The sequence below is a fragment of the Dicentrarchus labrax genome, unplaced genomic scaffold (genome assembly GCF_905237075.1).
Source record: "Dicentrarchus labrax unplaced genomic scaffold, dlabrax2021, whole genome shotgun sequence".
Taxonomy (NCBI): domain Eukaryota; kingdom Metazoa; phylum Chordata; class Actinopteri; family Moronidae; genus Dicentrarchus; species Dicentrarchus labrax.
This window is the reverse complement of record NW_026136713.1, coordinates 3,092,772-3,109,679: the sequence shown is the minus strand read 5'-3', so window position 1 is coordinate 3,109,679 and position 16,908 is coordinate 3,092,772. Positions and strand designations below refer to the sequence as shown.

The following is a 16,908-nucleotide window of genomic DNA, read 5'->3' as shown; positions in this document are numbered from 1 at the left end:
CCTCAAAGTTCATACTTATCTCCATACTTATTTTTCCACATGGTTGCTGTCCCTTGTTAAACTTGGAAAGTGTCAAAAACAAACAAAACAGAAGGACCATGAACAAAATAAAGTAGCATTATCCATCATGACCAGTCAAGCAGGAAGATAAGCTGTTCCAGTGGCAGAATCATACATACACTGTACTTTTACTACGAAACCCAATGGCTGTGACTGGACATTGCTGAGATCTCACCTGCACCAACAGTGCTGTGGTTTCCTGTTTTCCCCATTTTTGTTCACGTGAACATTAGTTTCCTCTAAGACCTCAAAGTTTATCCATAGATGATGATTATGATGACAGAGGTTTCAGCTCGGTTTCAGCTCGGCTTCAAAGGTGTTTATTCTTTGGACACGTCTACCAGGGCTAACTATCCAAACAAAAGCCTTCTGTTTGGTACTGGGAACGGTCTGATCAACTGATCACCTGTAACAAAACTGATGTTGTAGCAGCTTTGTAAAAAGGAAATAAATAAAATGAATAAAAAAAACATATTTGAGGAAATTTCTGTCTAAGGCCATTTGTCTGTGATTGGTCAATTGTGAAACAGAGGTAGTGGACAGATCAAAGATCAGAACAACACTAGAGCGTGGTCCTCTCTCTGCATGTGTTCTCAGGGCTAGCATGATAGGGATAACAAGGGAAACAGCTGAAAACACTAGCTGTGCAGGCAACTGGGGTTATGCAGTCAGTTGTGACCTCAACAGCAGAAAGAGCCAGGCCATTATTTGAACAGGACGGCATTAGAGACAGGCCTGTAATACCTTCAATTTGGTCCTATTGAACCGAAATCACAAAAATCCACATTCTTTGGAAGAGTTTTTGCAAAGTGCCTTCATCATGTTGAGTTTTGTCCATTTCTGTTGTCCAGTTCATCTTTGGTAGTGCCCCACCACCCATGTCCCTTTGACTGTAGTTATTCCTTTTCATGAAGCTAGTTAAGTCTGAATTAACATGTGCATGTCAGTGTAAACACACAGCCTTGACCTGCAGATTCCATAGCATATAGACTATTGATCTCTCCATCTCTTTTCCAAGAAAACCAAGTGTTTCAACAGTCAGGCACTGCTGGGATCCCTCTTGATGTTATGGAGAGAATAGTGTCCTGTGGTGTCTAGATGTAGTCATCGTCCACAGGTTCTCCTGGTGTATCACAGTGATGGAGGAAGAGGACCACCACTCTCTGAAACACTCCTCTTTTGCTCTGTCTGCGCTCTGAGATCTCCTCCCCGATGGTCTCCATGCAGATGTCAGCTGACAGCTGGCCTTTACGCCGCGGGGCGTAGATGGTGGCTAACATGACAAAACAGAGAGGAAAACATTTTGATAGCTTCAAAATACATACCTTGTCAACACACACTGACACGTACTTACACATTCTTTCCATCATTTCTGTTACACAAAAATAAAATACCACCTATATAAATTATTAAAATAATCTGCATCACACTTTTTGTACATACATGCATGCATGCATAGACTACACTCATTCTCACCTTTTCCCTTCCTAAATAAACACAAATACACATACACCCAGCTGACACCTCACCCGGCACCCCACACATTCAACAAAGCCGCCCTTCCCATCTCAGAGTGTGGCAACTTCTTTAGCCTAGCACAAAGCATAGGGGGCGGCTGTGGTGCAGAGGCAGAGTGGGTCGTACAGCGAATGTGTATGAATGAGTTAGTTTCTGTTCGATGGGCTTTGCCATCGCTGTGTGAATGTGTGTGAAAGGGCAAATGTGGCATGTTGTGTAATGAAATACTAAGAACTGTGTACATTTAGGAAATAACCATGTGGAGTTACTGTTGAAAGGACAGATGTATGTACTGACTGCACTCACTGCTTTCATCGTCCTCAAAGTCATAGCGGGCGTAGCTGTTGGGATCAGCTGCTCTCAGAGTCCTCAGCCAGGGGAAGTCTGTTATCATGCTGTAGGGAGCACCATCCACCAATCCTAAACAACAATAGCATCATAGAAGATGTTAACTTTAAAAACTGACTTTAAAATGACTCTGAACACCCAATCTCATGTGACAACCAGCTGGTTGGTTGGTTTTTACATATTAATGAGTCAAAAGTATTTGCTCCAAGAATGAAGAATGTTAGGATGGGTGTATGTACATGTCAAACCACAGTGGAAAACTAAAAATCTGTGAGGGTTATTGTAGGTTGGACTGTATTACCCTCCAGTGTATAGATATCCCGGCCCCAGGGGTATGTGGGATATTTTTTCAAATCCTCTTCTGTCCTTGTGGCCTCTGGGAAGAACTCATACTTGATTAACTCTCTGTGAGAAAGAAAGAAAGAAAGAAAGAAAGAAAGAAAGAAAGAAAGAAAGAAAAAAAAAAAAAAAAAAAAAAAAAAAAAAAAAAAAAAAAAAAAAAAAAAAAAAAAAAAAAAAAAAAAAAAAAAAAAAAAAAAAAATTTTTTTTTTTTTTTTTTTTTATTTTTTTTTTTTTGTTTTCATATTTTTTAATAAATTTTTTTTTTTTTTATTTTGTTGGGGTTTTTTTTTGGGCTTGATGCAATTAAATCACATCAGTGCAACTCAACGCACGCACCTTCCTTGTGCATTTATTTCACAGGCAGACAGTGTAAACCTGATTAACCTTCCTGCATAAATATCTACTTAGCAAAATACACAATAAGATAATAATAAATTGTATCATTTTATTCCTTGTGCAAAAGAAGCACATACACTCAGTGGCCACTTTATTAGGCACTTCTGTACAATTTAATGTAGTCAAATACAACAGCCCTGCCATCCAAAGCCCACAATGTTCAGCTTTTGGTGATGTGGGACATTTGTAAATTATGTAAATTACTGAGATCATAGTTAAAAGTCCCTCCAATTTACATACAACTCTGATTTAATGCAGTCCAGTAGAACACCAGCACTAACAAACGCAACAACAAACACATCAATACAACAAAAACTGAACATTATAGGCATTTCATACGACTCAACAGTTGTGTTGGGTCATTAGACCAGGGGTCTCCAATATGGTGCCCTGGGGCTACCAGCAGCCTACAGTATGAACATGTTCTGTAATTTAAATTTTTAATATTTAAGATATTTATTTCATAACACCACAAGGACGTGTACTAATGGGCTCCTTTGTCTCAAAACATATGTTATTAAAGTATACCAAGACTGGCCTTATTAAATGTGGCAAAGAGACAGAAGCAGAGGCAACAAAATTATTCATTCCAGCACAGTTTGGACAAAATCTGAAATAAAGTGACACAGCCTTCAGAGATCAGATACTACTCACTGGCTGATGTTGGCTATGGTGTCCATCCAGCTGCGAATGCGAACCTTGTTGCGTATATTTGGAGGGTTGCTGAACTCATGCACTATAGCAATGTGATAGGGATAGGGCCCCTGGAAGAGCTGACGCTCCAGTGCCACGGAGTCAATCTGAAGGAGGAAGAGAGAGAAGAGATGTGAGAATTAAGCATTGTTCTAGTGAGGGCAAAAAGAATGAGGGATGGAGAGAGACAATGGAGAGAAAGTTGCCATGAAGAATTTTCAAAAGGCAGTTAAAGAAGAAAGGGCATCCTTCTTCTATAATTTCATTTAAGCAAACTCCAGGATTTTATTTAACATAACAGACTCAGTCATCACACCCTCCCCCTGTCATTTTAATGATGACTCTGAAGAGATGCCCAATATTAATTAATATTAACAATTAATAAAGATGCTGTGGTCCAACCTCTTTGTTCTGAACAACCTTCAGGCCAATTTCTAAACTTCAATTTTTCTCTAAAAGTTTTAGCAGAAGTGGTTTAAACCCAACTTTTAGTTTTTATGTTTCATAATAACATCTTTATGAAATCAGGGAGGTTTTAGAGCTTCAGATAGCACAGAAACTGCCCTGCTCCATTAGTTACCAATGACCTCTAGATAGGGCTTCTTGCGTTTTGCGCTAGTGATTTGTTAGATTAGTTAGGAATTTTTAGTGAGCCAGATCATTTGGCTCAGCTCAGCAATAAGAGTCGGCTCTTTCAGGTCCCAAACGGCTCTTCCAATTCTGCCTTTATATAGTATTTCACAATGTATTTACTTCTCATTGGTATGTGTACAAATATAGGCTTTACTTAAGTATTTCATGTAACTGAATTAATTTCCAGAAAACCAAAATTAATAAGTGAATAATAAAATATCAAAGACTGTTACATGTGTGCACTGAATGTATCATTTCTACTGAAGCTCATATTCATATATACCATAGCCGATGTGCCGTGGATGCAACCACATGCATCTCTCTTAATACATCCATGATTAGGATTCGGTTTCTAAGGGAACAGAGATGACATCACAGATTACCAACCTGGTGCATAGGGCGCATGTAGATGATGCGGTTCCTCTCAGCAGGCATTCTCAGTATCTGATCAAGGACCTGTTCCATATCCAGCTTCTTACACTGAGCGTAATCAAACCTGTTCACTATGGGAGCACTTTCTACTCGCAGCTGCTTTAACACTCGACATCTGGTGGCTACAGAGAGGAAAGATGCAAAGACACAGCGGTTTGTGACTGTGTGTTCTGACTCAATATAAAGACTGAACATAAATGACTGGGAGTATTAGTTTTGGTTGGTTTAGATTGATTTATTTGTTTATTTAGTAGGAACATTTAGAAGACTACAACACTTTCACGCAAAACCCTATACTTAAGCAGGATAATGAACGTGTGTTGTCCCTATGTCTGAATCATTTCCAGTATACCATCACCATTACTAAAATCATATTAAATCTTTAACAGTTCAATACTAGATGACAAAGAGATTATGCATACTACATTTGGTGATATATGGAGACTCTAATGGTGAGATTAGGTTTTTTTTCCCAATACAATCAAAGATCATATATTGAGCAAACAGGAAATCCTCCTCCAGTAAGAGGTTTTAGTTGAAGATTATTAGTACATATATAGTCAAAGTAATGCAAAATAAGAAATGAGAAAAACATCAATATGAGTCATCAAAAAAAAAGTGCCCCTATGTGTTCGTTACCATGGATGAACATCATCTTGGGGCAGTCTTTGAGTACCAGGTCAGTTATTCCACAGTTAGTCAGTGTGATTCCCACCAGGTTCTTACTCTTCAGAGACAAAATCTGCATGAGCAAAAGCACCTCAGCGTGTCAATAAACTGGCAAAGAATACATAGTGTACAACTGTTAAAGTCAATGTTAACTTCCCAAAAAACATTTACAACAGAAGAGCAACAGAGTTACCAAGACATACACCGATCAGCCATAACATTATGACTATCTGGGCACCCTGGTGGTCATAATGTTATGCAGCCCCATACACAACTGACTGTGAGGCTCTGTATGTTCTGAGAACAAGCATTAACTTTTTTAGCAGTTTAAGCTACAGTAGCCAACCTTTGCTCCCCATGTGCATCAATGACCCTGTGCTGGTTCACCACTTTGCCTTCCTTGGACCACTTTTGATAGGTACTGAGCACTGCAGACCGGCAACAGCCCATAATATGAATTGGCGCTATACAAATAAAATTGAACTGAATTGAATTGAATTAATAGCTGCAGTTCTGGAGATGCTCTGACCAACCTGATCTCAGGTATCAGGAACTCTGACTCTAGCCATCACAATGTGACCCTTGTCAAAGTCACTCAAATCCTCACACTGCCCATTTTTCCTGCTTCTAACACATCAACCTGAGGACAAAATGTTCACTTGCTGCCCAATATAACCCACCCACTGACAGGTGCCATGATAACCAGATAATCAGTGTTATTCACTTAACCTGTCTGTGGTCATAATTTTATGGCTGATCGGGGTATCTACTTATGTTGATAAGACAACAAACATGAAGAAAAAGGTCCCTCTGACCTCAAGATTCTCCCTCCGAGCACCGCCTGCAAAACTCTGGCTCCCCCCAGGGGAGGAAAACCTTCATAATATTTTACTTTAAATAAAACATAGTAAACTTGTTACCAAGTGATTTTCATTATATACTATATATTATTTAAGATATAAAAAGTATTCACCGCCTCTGGACTTTGAATGACAGTCAATTGGTTACACTTTAACAATGATAAACAGGGGCTATAAGACTATAATGTCACTGTGAAAACAAATTTGTTGGTGTGTTGGTGTGTGTGTGTGTTGGTGTGTGTGTGTGTGTGTGTGTGTTGGTGTGTGTGTGTGTGTGTTGGTGTGTGTGTGTGTGTGTTGGTGTGTGTGTGTGTGTGTTGGTGTGTGTGTGTGTGTTGGTGTGTGTGTGTACCTGTATGTGATCGTCCTCAGTGACCGGGTCTGAAGTGCTGGTTGATTTGTCAGCCATTCGTTTTCTCCTCACCGTCACTCGTGGCCTGGCTCTAGAAAGATCTACAAAACATAAACAACACAAATATCACCTTAAATAATACACGCACATAACACACACGCACACACCTCTAAAAGTATTGGAACAGTTGGACTTAAAATAGATTAAACTGAATAAGACTTAATATTTAGTTGCAAATCCTTTGCTTGCAATAACTGCATCAAGCCTGTGACCCACTGACATCACCAAACTTTTGCATTCTTCTTTTGTGATGCTGTTCCAGGCTTTCACCGCAGCCTCTTTCAGTTGTTGTTTGTTTTGGGGGGTTACTCCCTTCAGTCTCCTCTTTAGCAGGTAAAATGCATGCTCTATAGGGTTTAGGTCTGGAGATTGACTTGGCCAGTCTAAAACCTTCCACTTCTCGCACCTGATGAACTCCTTTGTTGTTTTAGCAGTGTGTTTTGGGTCATTGTCTTGCTGCATGATGAATCCCAATCAGTTTGGTTTCATATTTCTTTAAATTGGCAGACAAAATGTTTCAGCAGACTTCTGAGTTCATTTTGCTGCTGCCATGTTACATCATCAATGAAGATTAATGAGCCCGTGCCAGAAAAAGCCATGCAAGCTTAAGCCATGACATTACCTCCACTGTGTTTCACAGATGAGATTGTATGTTTGGGATCATGAGCAGATCCTCTCTTTCTCCTAACTATAGCCTTTCCATCACTTTGGTAAAGGTTATCTTTGTTTCATCAGTCCATAAAACTTTGTCCCAGAATCTTTGAGGCTTGTCTCTGTACTTTTTGGCAAATTCCAGCCTGGCCTTCCTATTCTTCCTGCTAATGAGTTTTGCATCTTCTGGTATAGCCTCTGTACTAACAGTAGATTGTCATACATTCACTCCTGCCCTCTGGAGGTTCTTGCTGATGTCATTAACAGTTGTTTCTTTACAGCTCTCACAATGTTTGTCGTCAACTATTGCTGTTTTCCTTGGTCTGCCCATTCGACGTCTCTTACTTAGTACACCAGTGGTTTCCTTCTTCTTCAGGACATTCCAAATGGGTGTACTGGCTACTGGCTAAGACCAATGTTTGATCTGATTGATTTTCCATCTTCTCTCAGCTTCACAATTGCTTGTTTTTCACCCACAGACAGCTCTATGGTTTTCATGTTGGTTACACCTCTAACTATAAATGCAGTCTGCACAGGCAAAACCCAAATCTGAAACTGAGCATAGACATTCAGAGCTATTTATTGTTTGAATAATCAATGTAATAGGACACACCTGGGAAACAAAACACAGCTGTCAATCACATGTTCCAATACTTTTGCTCACATGAAAAATGGATGGGTTCAAACAAAAGGTGCTACCTTCTAAGTTGTACATCAGGTCAGGATGTAAATACCTGGAAATAAAAGCTGAAATGTTGATCTCTTGTCTCATATTATATATTATAGAAAGGCCCTCCGTAATGCCAGAGGAGCCTATTACTCAGCACTAATAGAAGAAAATAAGAATAACCCTAGGTTCCTCTTCAGCACTGTAGCCAGGCTGACAGAGAGTCACAGCTCTATTGAGCCACATATCCCCATAAACTTAAGTAGCAATGACTTCATGAGCTTCTTCTATAATAAAATTACTATTAGAGAAAAAATTAATCACCAACTGCCATCAACAGTTATCAGTGGCTCTCCAAGTTCAGGGACTTCTGTCAATGTAAACTTACATATATTTAGACTGTTTTTCTGCTATCGATCTTCATCAGTTAACTTCAATCATTTCTTCATCGAAGCCATCAACCTGTCTATTAGACCCGATCCCAACTAGGCTGCTTAAAGAAGTTGTTCCCTTAATTGGCACTTCTTTACTGGATATGATTAATCTTTCTTTATTATCAGGATATGTACCACAGTCCTTTAAAGTAGCTGTAATTAAACCCCTTCTTAAAAAGCCCACTCTTGACCCAGGGGTTTTAGCCAACTATAGACCGATTTCTAACCTCCCCTTCCTCTCTAAGATTCTGGAGAAAGTAGTCGCCAAAGAGTTGTGTGACTTTCTACATAACAATAGTTTATTTGAGGATTTTCAGTCAGGATTTAGAGTTCATCATAGCACAGAGACAGCTCTGGTTAAAGTTAATAATGACCTTCTGACTGCTTCTGACAATGGACTTGTCTCTGTACTTGTATTATTAGATCTTAGTGCTGCATTTGACACCATTGACCATAATATTCTTTTACAGAGACTTGAGCATCAAATTGGCATTAAAGGAACCGCACTATGCTGGTTTAAGTCATATTTATCAGATCGCTCGCAGTTTGTACATGTTAACGATGAATCTTCAATAAATACTACAGTTAGTCATGGAGTTCCACAAGGTTCTGTACTTGGACCAATACTATTTACTTTATATATGCTCCCTTTAGGCAACATTATTAGGAATCACTCCATTAACTTTCACTGTTATGCAGATGATACGCAGTTATATCTATCAATCAAGCCCAATGAAATTAATCAATAATCTAAACTACAAACATGTCTTAAGGACATAAAATCCTGGATGACCTGCAATTTTTTGATGTTAAACTCAGAAAAAACCAAAATTCTTGTTCTTGGCCCCAAAAACCTTAGAGACTCACTGTCTAAAGATATAGTTACTCTAGATGGCATTAACTTGGCCTCTAGCACCACTGTCAGGAATCTTGGAGTTATCTTTGATCAGGATTTGTCATTTAACTCCCACATAAAGCAGACCTCTAGGACTGCCTTCTTTCATTTACGTAATATTTAGACACACGTAAATTAGACACATACTATCACAGACAGATGCAGAAAAACTAATCCATGCATTTGTTACTTCAAGGCTGGATTACTGCAACTCTTTATTATCAGGTTGCCCCAATAAGTCCATTAAAACGCTCCAATTAATTCAGAACGCTGCAGCACGAGTACTGACAGGAACTAGAAAAAGAGATCACATGTCTCCTGTACTAGCTTCGCTGCATTGGCTCCCTGTAAAATGTAGAATAGAATTTAAAATCCTCCTCCTCACCTATAAAGCTCTTCATGGTCAGGCCCCTTCATATCTTAAAGAGCTCATAGTACCCTATTACCCCTCTAGAACACTACGTTCTCTGAATGCTGGGCTACTTGTGGTTCCTATAGTCTCTAAAAGTAGAACAGGAGCCAGAGCCTTCAGTTACCAAGCTCCTCTCCTGTGGAACCAGCTTCCATTTGTGGTTCGGGAGGCAGACACCCTCACCACATTCAAGAGTAGGCTTAAAACATTCCTCTTTGATAAAGCTTATAGTTAGGGCTGGATCAGGTGAGTCCTGAACCATCCCTTAGTTATGCTGCTATAGGCCTAGACTATCGGGGGATTTCCCATGGTGCACTGAGCTCCTCCCTTCCTCTCTCTTTCTGCACTCATTCATGTTCCATTTATGCATGTTACTAACTTCACTTCTTCCCCGGAGTTCTTGTGCTTTCTCGTCTCGCAGGTTCTTGTCGATCCTGGTGGAGCCTCCTGCCATGGTCCTGCTAGATTGCCAATACTGTTGCTGTCTGTCTGTCTGTCTGTCTGTCTGTCTCCAACTGGTCGAGACAGACGACCACCCACCTAGAGCCGGAGGATCTGTCCTAGGTTTCTGCCTTTTAACAGGCAGTTTTTCCTTGCCCTTGTCGCCAAGTGCTTGCTCATGGTGGTACTGTTGGGTCTCTGTAATTAATGTTTTAAAGAGTTCGGTCTAGACCTGCTCTATTTCAGAATCAGAATCAGAATTTTGTTTATTGCCAAGTAGGTCTTTACGCCTACGAGGAATGTGACCTGGTGCAATTGGTGCATAAAAATATATACATATACAATTACAAATATACAATTATTTAAATCACACAAAAATCACACAGAAAAATAAAGTACTTTCAAAAAATAAATAGATAAAGATAAGAAGAGAAAGAGAAAGCTGTGCAGAAGTACGTGGGAGCATTAATGTAATGCATACTATATATACAGGGCGGGTATAAGAGTCAATGACAGTGGGTAGACCGGGCCTTGTTAAGGAGGCCAGCTGCAGACGGGAAGAAACTGTTTTTATGGCGAGACTTGAAAAGTGTCCTGAGATAACTTCTGTTATGAATTGGCGCTATACAAATAAAATTGAATTGAATTGAATATTCATCTTTTGATGTCAAACCCAAATGTTTTCAGTCTACAGCAAAAATAAAGGAATTGACCTCACTGTTCCAATACTTTTGGAGGGGAGTGTATATGAAACCGACCAAACACAAACGGCTTCATATGCACTCCTCTAAAGTGATAGTTAATGGACACAAAACTGCTCTGTGTTTGTAACTTCATTCTTACCTGTCTCAGGTATCAGGGACACAGAGGACATACGGGTACAGGAACGGGTCAAAGGTCGTCTAGGAACAAAGTCCTCGTCTCTGGCCTGACCCTGCTGTGAAACTGAACCAGCAGCAGAGGTAGATCCAGCAGGGACAGGTTGTCTCTCTCCTTGTCCAACCAGCAGTGCTGGTCTCCTGGAAGCATCTCTGGGCCCCAAACTGTCCACACCTGCAATGCCAGAGCTCTGCCTCACCCCAGACTCCCTTGGGCAACTGTCCCCAGTCTGCGCTCTAGAGGGGCCCTCTGTGCCATCAATAGTCCTGCCAGTTCCTGTAGCTCTGTCATTGGTTGTGGTTGCTCTGTAGGTGGTTCCCGCTACCACCCTCCCACATCCATCCACTTGCCTGGATGTAGCTACTCCAGGTCCAACCCTGCTCACAGATCCAGTCACTGGCCTGACTCCAGTCCTTGCTGCTGCCCCAGCACTCCCAGTGCTCCGTACTGGCCCACCCTCAGCCCCAGGCCTTGTACTGGTCTCTCCAGCCTCAGTAGTAACTCCTTTGTTGCTAGTCCTCTTACTGTTCTCAACAGCAGCCTTCATGTCTGCCTTGATCTGTTCACTGGTCACCTGACAGCTCTTCTCACAGCTGCTCTCTAACACCTGAGCCTTTGTCTGGTCTACTGAGGCTGCCACTGATACAGCCACATTGTTGCTCCGGCGGAGAGGAGTCTTTCCTTTACCTGGAAACACACACACATTAATGTTACACTGGTGTGGACCAGTGTTACGCTAGTTACTCATTACTCTTTTATAAAGTAATATGATTACTTTACTTGTTACTCCCTGCCAACAGTAATCAATTACACTACTATCTAAATTACTTTTCTGGTACTCCCCACAAAATTGGAAATTGTGTTCTTGCTCCCCAAAATTCCGACTTACGATGATGAAAATCCAGTTTTGTTTCTTAAAATCAAAGTAATGGAATATTTCCACCTGCTTTCCATCTTCCAAACTAGGTTCCTCCACGATTACAAAAAATTAATAACTAATTATTTTTTGGGGGTAACTGATATTATTACTGAAACGTATTACTAATTAGTAGTTACCTACGAGTGGGGAAAGTAATAATTCTTACTGTAATATTATTACTAGTGATGAGTTACTGCCCAACACTGGTGGGGACACACTATTCTCTTCTATTCACTCCAGAAATAACTTATCAAAAGACTTTTTCAAGCACTGGTCAATTTTGAGATTTTGGGATATTTTTTGTCCATATTGGATGTGGCAGACGGCCATCCAAGAGCTTTTCCTTGCTGCTGTCGCCAAGTGCTTGTTCGGGGGGAACTGTTGGGTCTTTGTAAATAATTTTATAAGGAGTACGATCTAGACCTACTCCATTTGAAAAGTGCCCTGAGATAATTTTCTGTTATGAATTGGTGCTATACAAATAAAACAGAACTGAGTCAACATTTCTTCTTAAAGACTAGTACAAAAAAAAATGTCCAAAATACACATTCAGGTTTACTTTACTACACTTTGTCCATGAGTGTGTAGATTTCACCAAAGGTTAGTGTTACATAATGCCTAATGCCCATATTTAAACCAATCATTTCAGAAAACTTGTAATACAAAAAAAAATAATAATAATAATTGTCTCAATGCAAGTAATCAATAGGGAAGGTTTTATGGTCTATTAATTACAATTTCTACCCTATTCACCTGTTGTGTGTGTCCCTTGACCATTCTTTTGTTTCTGTTTTCAGCTGTAAATTTATGTATTGAGTGTGTGGCCAAAAACAGTTTTACACTACAATTTATTTATTCATTTTTTAAATTGAAAAAGAAAGGCCAGAATTGTCACTTTCACATATGCTCTCATACTGTAGCTGTTGTGTTACAGACACACATTGTGAGATGCAATGGTAAGCTCATCAAACACACTTTTGTGACAGCTGGGTGTGTTCTGTGTTGTGCTGACACCTTCTGTACAGGAAGCTGGCTGCTGCAAACAGGAAGCTGGCATTAGCCTTGAAACAAGGCCTTCCTCTTCCTCACTGTCCGAATCAGAGATGACCAGTGGGGGCTTGGGAACAGGGACACCAGCTGATCTGCACTGCTGGACTAAACCACTGGGACCTGGAGGTAAATGTAAATGGACTGTACTTGTATAGCGCCTTTTTAGTCATCTGACAACTCAAACTGCTTTTACACTACATTCTGCATTCACCCATCCACACACAGTCATACAGTCATAGTGATGGATGACCCGTCACAAACAGAAACTAATATTCATCCACTATGCACAGCATCAGGAGCAATTTGGGGTATCTTGCTCAAGGACATGCAGCAGGAGGAGCCGGGATCGAACCGCCAACCTTCTGATTAGTGGACCCACTCTACCTCCTGAGCCACAGCCGCTCCAAGGTGTGGTGGGAAGTATATATCAGGAGATATCAAAACTCATAAAATGGGGAATAAGAGTGTAGGAGCGCACCAACAGAGGTCTTACCCTCTGCTAATGATAAAATAAAAAAAAACAAGAGTAGAACCTGCTTGCTCCTCATCAGGAGGTTGTGTTGTTCCAGTTGGACGACTGGGCCCTGGAGATATGTCAGCTTCCTCCACTCTCACCTCCTCTTCTGCTCCTTTCAGCTCTATCTGAGGCTCAGCCTCCATTTTCTCCTCCTCCAACATAACCTCCTCCTCCTCATCCTCGTCGTCCTCCTCCACTTCCTCCTCATCCTCCATCCCATTCATCTCCACTGGTGCTGTGAAAACAAACAAAACTTCTTATTTTCAGTGACATGGTTATGTTTTCAGCTCCATTTGTTTATTTCTCTCAAAAACATTGCCCTATCTGAAAGCAACCTACTTAACATACTGATTTTAGGAGGTTATTGAGTCTGCCACACTTGCTCTTTTTACAAAGCACTAACAGGAAATGATGGTAAAGACTGTGGCTCTGCTGACTAAGAATGAAGTTGAGACTTGCCATTGTGCTGCTGCTGCTGCCTTTGGTTGTTGTTGTTGTTGTTGTTGTTGATGTTGATGTTGTTGACGACGACAGGTGGAGGGGCAGGAGGCAAGTTTGCCTCATTATTGTGGTGGTGGTGGTGGTGGTGGTGGTGGTGGTTGTGGTTGTTGTTGTTGTCATTGTCGTTGTTGGAGTTCTGGTTGCTGACCAGTGCCGAGGACACACCAATACCAGTTCCTGCACTCAGGCCCACCCTGGCACAGCCCTGATACACATAATGCACTTTATTAAGCAGATTAGGTATTAGCCACACACACACCAATGATTCACAATAAATATAATTATTTGCTTGTTGTAGCTGCCATGAATGGATTAAAATAGAAACAATCACGCAATCCAAGTACTACCATTATATCTATCACAGAAAATGCTGTAATATAAGATCTATGAGATGCATGAGAAGGGTGCATATAACTGTGTGTGGGTTTATGAACATACTGTTACGGTGGCCGACAAGGGCAACCACGCTGCAAACGGCAAACGCTGCAAACACGGGAATAATGCAAATCCAAAAACACACAAAAACAGAAAACAGAAAAAAAACACATCAACAGAAAAATGCTGCAATCACAGAAATGAAGCAGAAGCAAAAACGTACAAACCCACAAAACAAATGCCAGATAGAAACGCTGCATATTCACTCAACAAAACGGAAGTGCGCCAGGCCACTAGGGGGACCCAACCTGAGGGATGGACCAGTCCTGTGGGACCCAAAAGACATGAAGAAGAGGGTTGGCCAAGTTTTGGAGAGGACAGTAAAAAGGTAAGTTTTCCTTTGTCTTTTTTTAAACACTTGGCTGTAATCTTTTATAATATTATACTATTTAATACTATATAAGAATATTATAATTATGATGTTATACAAGATTACGGCCAAGTGTTTAAAAAAGACAAAGGAAAATCCTCCTCCTCCTCCTCCTCCTCCTCCTCCTCCTCCTCCTCCTCCTCCTCCTCCTCCTCCTCCTCCTCCTCCTCCTCCTCCTCCTCCTCCTCCTCCTCCTCCTCCTCCTCCTCCTCCTCCTCCTCCTCCTCCTCCTCCTCCTCCTCCTCCTCCGTTGAGCGACTTTGCAGCGTTTCTCTCTTGGAGTTGTTTTGTGTGTTTTTGGTATTTGGAACATTTTTCTTTGGCATTTGTTTTGTGGGTTTGTATGTTTTTTCTTTGTTTGTGATTGCAGCATTTTTCTGTTGTTGCATTTTTCTGTTGGATTTGTTTTATGTGTTTGTGTGTTTTTGGATTTGCATCATTCCCGTGTTGGCAGCGTTTTGCCGTTTGCAGCGCGTTTGCCCTTGTCGTGTCGGCCACCGTATACTGTATACCTTGGGTGGTTCTCTAAACATCTGGTCCAGACAGATAAACTCCAGACTGGGCAGTAACTCTATGAACTGGGAGAAGGATTCCAGTTTGATAGCATGACAGCGAACCAGAGTGAGATCAACCAGGCGGCCCCATCTTGACTGATCTGAAGACAGAAACAGACAGAACACATACACCATTTTACTACATCACTTTTCAAAAGAAGTGAGAGATGAAAGACTGGAAGAAAATAAATGTTCTACTTGGTACGCAGTACTCTTAATTAAATACAGAAACTGAGAGCGTAAGGACTTTAATATTTGGGCCATGTGTTACTTAAGTTATGCAAGTACAGGTGAGGACTAAAATGTGAAGAGTTAAAAAGGACTGTGTTTTACCTGTGATCCACTGGTGGGGGTTATGTAGGTGAGGACAGTTGTAGATGAGGAGGTATTTAATATTGGTGAACACCTCGTTCACCACCCTGATGCCAATATCAGTGATGATGCCTGGATTCTCAATGACATCTGCCAGACCGTACTTCACCAGCTCCGAATGACTCATCTTACCTGCATTCACACACGCACACACAAAAAAATAAACTTGGACTTTCTAACTGAGGACTTATCGGAACACAAACATTTGGGATACAATAATCACAAACTGTGGGAGAGCCTGATTGGACTACCTCCATCTGCCTCTGTGGTTTGTTTACATAGACAATCTGCTCCATGTGCAGTTGAGTAGGAATTGCTGTTTCTCTCATTACATCAGAGAATTAAAAAGGTCCAGTGTGTAACGTTTAGGAGGATCTATTGGCGGAAATGGAATATAATATTCATCGGCATGTTTTCATTAGTGTAATCACTCGAAATTAAGAATTGTTGTGTTTTTGTTACCTGAATGAGCAGTTTTTATCTACAGAGAGAATGGGTCGCCTTTCAGGGAGGCCTACACGTTTCTACAGTAGCCAAGAAGGGACAAACCAAACACTGGCTCTAGATAGCGTTCACGTGCATTTCGCAGCCACAGTAGTTTCTCCTTTATACTTGTAATGAGAGGATGGTAAGTGAGAGAGCACCAATCTGCAACTATTCAATACAATTTTATTTTATTTGTATAGCACAATATCGCAACAGAAGTTATCTCAGGACACTTTTCAAATAAAGCAGGTCTAGACTGTACTCCTTATAAAATTGTGACACAATTCCCACTACACTGCTATATGCCACTAAACCCTACACACTGGACATTTAAGGATTAATTTCCACCGCTGTCAGAGGGAAAAAACTAAAACTGGGATGCACTGTGATGACGGGCACAGTTAGCTTAAGTTGTGGCCTTTGCAGTCCTTTTCAAGATTTCTTTTTTCTCTGTGAATTAAGGGTTTATTTTTATCAAACCAATGTTCCAACGATCAAGTTTGTTTTAGCCTGATTGATCCCTGTTCCAATCCATAACTAATTGCCTGCATACAAGCTGTTTTTTTTGTTTTACTAAATAAAGAATAAAATATCAAACCCTGTTACTAGCTTTTTGCTCACAGGGCTTTTATTGCACTTGCACTGGTGTGGTGGGTGTGATTGTGTCGGCTCTCCACCGCTGTCTGTCTCTTTCGCCACAGGCAGCTCAGCCCCTGCTCTTACATACACACACACGGAGGTCAGCAGAGTGGAGGAGAGACAGAAAGCAAAGGGAGATGATGCCAGCTGGCCTTGTTGCATTGCTGTGCACAACAGCACAATACAGATCAGTTAAAAAATTATTTGATCCGTCCCAATACAGATTTGAGATTAGATCAGGACATCCCTAGTGGAAATACTTACAATACTTTTGTTCTTGACTGAGATGCAGGGATTCTAGTACAACAAGCAATCCCTCTGC

General features: G+C 40.8%; 1 protein-coding gene across 7 annotated transcripts in view; it reads right to left on the bottom strand.

Annotated features, from left to right (window-relative positions):
* fbxo38 (F-box protein 38) overlaps positions 1 to 16,908 on the bottom strand; it is a 30,869-nt gene that overhangs the window by 953 nt on the left and 13,008 nt on the right. For 4 of the 7 annotated variants that reach the window (XM_051421197.1, XM_051421200.1, XM_051421198.1 and 1 more), the window contains 13 exons: positions 15,423 to 15,593; positions 15,048 to 15,190; positions 13,689 to 13,935; positions 13,246 to 13,464; positions 12,638 to 12,832; positions 10,708 to 11,430; positions 6,305 to 6,405; positions 5,063 to 5,165; positions 4,379 to 4,545; positions 3,320 to 3,465; positions 2,228 to 2,331; positions 1,885 to 1,998; positions 1 to 1,333 (listed from right to left, as the gene is read on the bottom strand). The exon at positions 1 to 1,333 is cut by the window's left edge and continues 953 nt beyond it. In XM_051421197.1, the coding sequence (XP_051277157.1) occupies positions 1,155 to 1,333; positions 1,885 to 1,998; positions 2,228 to 2,331; positions 3,320 to 3,465; positions 4,379 to 4,545; positions 5,063 to 5,165; positions 6,305 to 6,405; positions 10,708 to 11,430; positions 12,638 to 12,832; positions 13,246 to 13,464; positions 13,689 to 13,935; positions 15,048 to 15,190; positions 15,423 to 15,593 (2,612 nt within the window). In that variant the 3' untranslated portion in view covers positions 1 to 1,154. The remainder of the gene's footprint in view (positions 1,334 to 1,884; positions 1,999 to 2,227; positions 2,332 to 3,319; positions 3,466 to 4,378; positions 4,546 to 5,062; positions 5,166 to 6,304; positions 6,406 to 10,707; positions 11,431 to 12,637; positions 12,833 to 13,245; positions 13,465 to 13,688; positions 13,936 to 15,047; positions 15,191 to 15,422; positions 15,594 to 16,908) is intronic. The other 3 variants (XM_051421202.1, XM_051421203.1, XM_051421204.1) reach the window with 2 other exon arrangements.